The 5392-nt window shown below is 40.2% G+C and overlaps 1 protein-coding gene across 1 annotated transcript; it reads left to right on the top strand.

Annotated features, from left to right (window-relative positions):
• Positions 1-4990, top strand: LOC131929452 (polysialoglycoprotein-like; the record flags this gene model as incomplete). Its single annotated transcript, XM_059285671.1, has 2 exons — positions 1-338; positions 4186-4990. Coding segments are annotated over exons 1-2 (1143 nt in total), but the record flags the coding sequence as incomplete, so codon positions are not given.
• Positions 4991-5392: the final 402 nt, after the last annotated feature.

Raw genomic sequence — 5392 nt, 5'->3', positions numbered from 1 at the left:
ATGCCCAGTCCTGATGGATTAGTCCATGTAATTGGCTATCAGTTATCTCGTGCTTTTTGCTTTTACGGAACAGCCATTGTGTCCAAACAAAACAACGAGTCAGCCATTGAGTCCAAACAAAACAAAGAGTCAGCCATTGTGTCCAAACAAAACAACGAGTCAGCCATTGTGTCCAAACAAAACAACGAGTCAGCCATTGTGTCCAAACAAAACAAAGAGTCAGCCATTGTGTCCAAACAAAACAACGAGTCAGCCATTGTGTCCAAACAAAACAACGAGTCAGCCATTGTGTCCAAACAAAACAACGAGTCAGCCATTGTGTCCAAACAAAACAAAGAGTCAGCAATTGTGTCCTGCAAACTTACATTTTGTACGAGATTATCGCAATAAACAGGAAGTATCTCCAAAAATAAAAAAAGTTGTCGTGTACACAGTATGATGACTTTTATGATTACGTTTATCTTGCCATCCTTATAACTATACATTCGTCAAAAAACTTGATATTTATTTTCAAATATGCTAGTAATTTGCCAAGATTATTTTACAATTCTTCATGTTTTTTATCAACCTATTCACCGCAGTCTTATTTAGTTACCGAAATACGTCCATAGCCCAAGCTTAAAACTACAAAAATACCGTATGACCCTTTGCTAGTTTTGAAACCTATTTCTTCAAGACTTCCTTTGATTAACTTTCGATATTGAAAACGTTTTAGAGCGTGCTGGCATTGGTAAGAAATTGATTGGTTTCAGTTTGAAATCTTGAGCAGGCTGGGTAGCCTCTACCCTGATATTAGTGGCGTCTTAAGGTCTCAGAAAACTACTCCAATAACCGCCCGACAGACATACGAGTATTTAAGAAAGGGGCAAAACAACTTTTACAAGTTATATATATATATATATATATATATATATATATATATATATATATATATATATATATACACATATATATACATTCATATATATATATAGGCCTATATATACATTCATATATATATATAGGCCTATATATATATATATATATATATATATATATATATATATATATATATATATATATATATATATATATATATATATATATATATATATATATATAATGTATGTAGATCTGCAAACATGTATGTGTGAATGTTTATGTACCCTCATATTAATTATGCTAGTTATAATATATAACGTGTAGTATAACCGGCTAGTTCACATTTTCGGGTATTTCCAAAAAAACGCTACTTTATGCACTTGTTCGGGAAATTCCGAAGAGAGCAGATTTGTTAACTTGTCCGGGAAACCCCGTAGTTCGCTGAGACTTAGAAGAAAGGTTGAAATTCTATCTCTTCCTTGAAACGCCCCCACCCTCTCCCTCTTCTTTCCCCTCCGCCAGTTCCACAAAGACCATTCACTCAACGGCATCCAACTAAGTAAATTTAAAATCCCTAAAAGTGTCTTCTTCAATTCTGCTTGCACCATTTTCTCTATATTTCCCCACGGAGGTGTCTTGCTTTTTTTCTTTCCTTTCTTTGTCGTTGTCGTGTTTTTGAATAGCCCGTGTTGGCAGACAACACAACTCCGCCATTTTGAAAACCCAGCGCATAGCTTGCTAAAGAAAGAAGCTGGTGGCCCTGAGATAGACATTTGAAAAAGAACCCTCGAATCAATGTCCAAATAAATTCCTCATTGCTTGTCCTATCCCAAAGTTTTTTTTTCTTCGCTCAAACCCTTCGAAATTTTAAATTCTTTTTTTTCAAACAAGCTAACTTTTAAAAAGTTTAAATGAAGAAAATCTTTCGTTGCCATGGAAATGAAGAGCTTAGATAAAAATGGAGGACGTAGGGTTTTTAGAGCCCAGTAAAACGATACTTAATGGCTACCCGACGGAAGACGTTGTGCCGGTTAGCACCGTGAAGGGAGGGTCGGGTTTTTATGGCGTTTTCGTTTTGTTCTACACACGACATTATTCCCTGGGTGTTTTGGTCAGTGCTACTGTATGTCACGCTGGTTTATAGGTCAGTGCTACTGGTTTATGGGTCAGTGCTACTGGTTTATGGGTCAGTGCTACTTTATGTCACGCTGGTTTATAAGTCAGTGCTACCCTATGCCACGCTAGTTAATAGATCAATGCTACTGTATGTCACGCTGGTTTATGGGTCAGTGCTACTGTATGTCACACTGGTTTATAGGTCAGTGCTACTGGTTTATGGGTCAGTGCTACTGTATGTCACGCTGGTTTATGGGTCAGTGCTACTGTATGTCACGATGGTTTATGAGTCAGTGCTACTGGTTTATGGGTCAGTGCTACTGTATGTCACGCTGGTTTATGAGTCAGTGCTACTGGTTTATGGGTCAGTGCTACTGTATGTCACGCTGGTTTATGAGTCAGTGCTACTGTATGTCACGCTGGTTTATGGGTCAGTGCTACTGTATGTCACGCTGGTTTATGGGTCAGTACTAACCTATGTAACGCTGGTTTATGTCATCTGTACAAAGTGTTAGTCATACTTGAAATCTTTTCCTTAGAGACAAGTCTATCATGTCTAAAGTACAGAAGTATAAAGTATTCCAAAACATATATTCAAGCCCTATATACATAGGTTAAAATCATCGCGTTAAACTTGCCAGTCAAAACTGTAGCATTAATCTTAGCAGTTAAAATCCTAGCATTAACGTGTGCATTAGGTAGAATAAACTTTGTGTAACGTACTCAATTACACGTTGAAAACTTTGAAAAATCTTGAGCTGCCCTTATGGCGTTTAAAACATGTCTGTTTCACAGTGCGTTTGTTTGCTGTTGATTCTTTTAAATTTGCCTTGAGAGATGATCAAATCATTTAAATCCCACAAATTTTAAACTCGTGACTTTTTTATCCACGTGTAGCGCGGCTTTAGGAGATGAAATTATGGATCAATCTGTGACCCATTTGTTAGCGTGTTTTTGTGGGCCACAATTTAAATTACATTTAGAATTGCCAGTTGATTGGCGAGGCATGTGGATATTTGCGACATCAAACCAAACACAAATGTCTTAAACACATCAAACCAAACACAATTGTCTTAAACACATCAAACCAAACACATATGTCTTAAACACATCAAACCAAACATAAATGTCTACATCAAACCAAACACAAATGTCTACATCAAACCAAACACAAATGTCTTAAACACATCAAACCAAACACACATGTCTTAAACACATCAAACTAAACACACATGTCTTAATGACATCAAACCAAACACAAATGTCTACATCAAACCAAACACACATGTCTTAAACACATCAAACCAAACACACATGTCTTAAATACATCAAACAAAACACACATGCCTTAATGACATCAAACCAAACACACATGTCTTAATGACATCAAACCAAACACAAATGTCTACATCAAACCAAACACAAATGTCTTAAACACATCAAACCAAACACAATTGTCTTAAACACATCAAACCAAACACACATGTCTTAATGACATCAAACCAAACACAAATGTCTTAAACACATCAAACCAAACACAATTGTCTTAAACACATCAAACCAAACACAAATGTCTTAAACACATCAAACCAAACACAAATGTCTTAAACACATCAAACCAAACACAAATGTCTTAAACACATCAAACCAAACACACATGTCTTAAACACATCAAACCAAACACAATTGTCTTAAACACATCAAACCAAACACACACGTCTTAAACACATCAAACCAAACACACATGTCATGAGGAAAACAAACAAACACAAATGTCTTAAACACATCAAACCAAACACAAATGTCTTGAGAACAAGAAACCAAACACACATCTCCTAAGGGTAACCTGATTGTGCATTCGTTGACTTAAGCACCAGCCAACTGAGCCCAGAGCCCGACTTGCCGTGAGCAGGCTGACCAACAGAGACGGAGCCTAACCAGCTGTTGAGCAAGTCTGTCTTATTAACTGTCACATTAAGGTCAGCCACGTCCAACGGGAGACAATTCAAACGACATTTTAAAACAGGGAAAACGAAGGCGTTTTTATTTCCCCTCCTGGTTAATAAAGCTAATCAGGCAAATATGTCCCTCCCCCCTCCCCCCTCCAGTCCGCCTCCTCTAGCCCCTCCCCTCACACGACATACACGTTTGGTTTTCCTTCTCCTATTGTGACAAGAACTGTAACCTCGGGAATTCTCGTTTTGTTAGTTTAGCCGTCTGCTGGGACTATGTGGTGGATCATGCTCCACCACCTGATGACACTGGCTGTATGGTGGATCATGCTCCACCTTCTGACACTGGCTGTATGGTGGTTCATGCTCCACCACCTGATGACACTGGCTGTATGGTGGATCATGCTCCACCACCTGATGACACTGGCTGTATGGTGGATCATGCTCCACCGTCTGATGCCACTGGCTGTATGGTGGATCATGCTCCACCGTCTGATGCCACTGGCTGTATGGTGGATCATGCTCCGTCGTCTGATGACACTGGCCGTATGGTGGTTCATGCTCCACCACCTGATGACACTGGCTGTATGGTGGATCATGCTCCACCACCTGATGACACTGGCTGTATGGTGGATCATGCTCCACCACCTGATGACACTGGCTGTATGGTGGATCATGCTCCGTCGTCTGATGACACTGGCCGTATGGTGGTTCATGCTCCACCACCTGATGACACTGGCTGTATGGTGGATCATGCTCCACCACCTGATGACACTGGCTGTATGGTGGATCATGCTCCGTCGTCTGATGACACTGGCCGTATGGTGGTTCATGCTCCACCACCTGATGACACTGGCTGTATGGTGGATCATGCTCCACCACCTGATGACACTGGCTGTATGGTGGATCATGCTCCACCACCAAACGCCTGTAGAGGGCCGGCAGATCGTGCAGGGACCAACACGACTCAGCCAAGTAAAACAATCAGAGATCAAATTGAATCTCTTCCCGGGGTCGACATCACATTGCCATTAAAGTCTCGCCTCGTTTCATCAACGGCTGTCAGTGGGGGACATCGTGGCCATTCACGGAGTGGGGGAGGTGTAATGGATCGTGGTGGTCGTCAACACAGGCTTACACGCTGTCTTGTCAATAGGGAAATATCGGTACAGATTTACACGGCATCAATGGGGAATATCGGTACAGATTTACACGGCATCAATGGGGAATATCGGTACAGATTTACACGGCATCAATGGGGAATATCGGTACAGATTTACACGGCATCAATGGGGAATATCGGTACAGATTTACACGGCATCAATGGGGAATATCGGTACAGATTTACACGGCATCAATGGGGAATATCGGTACAGATTTAGACGAATATTAATAGGGAATATCGTAATAGATTTACTGGGGATTATCATGTGATATTTACATCACCATTTTACCATTACAAA

This window comes from Physella acuta, unplaced genomic scaffold (assembly GCF_028476545.2).
Source record: "Physella acuta isolate Inbredline_101_S28 unplaced genomic scaffold, ASM2847654v3 ptg001631l, whole genome shotgun sequence".
In the NCBI taxonomy this organism is placed as follows: domain Eukaryota; kingdom Metazoa; phylum Mollusca; class Gastropoda; family Physidae; genus Physella; species Physella acuta.
This window is presented reverse-complemented; position numbering and strand designations above follow the sequence as displayed.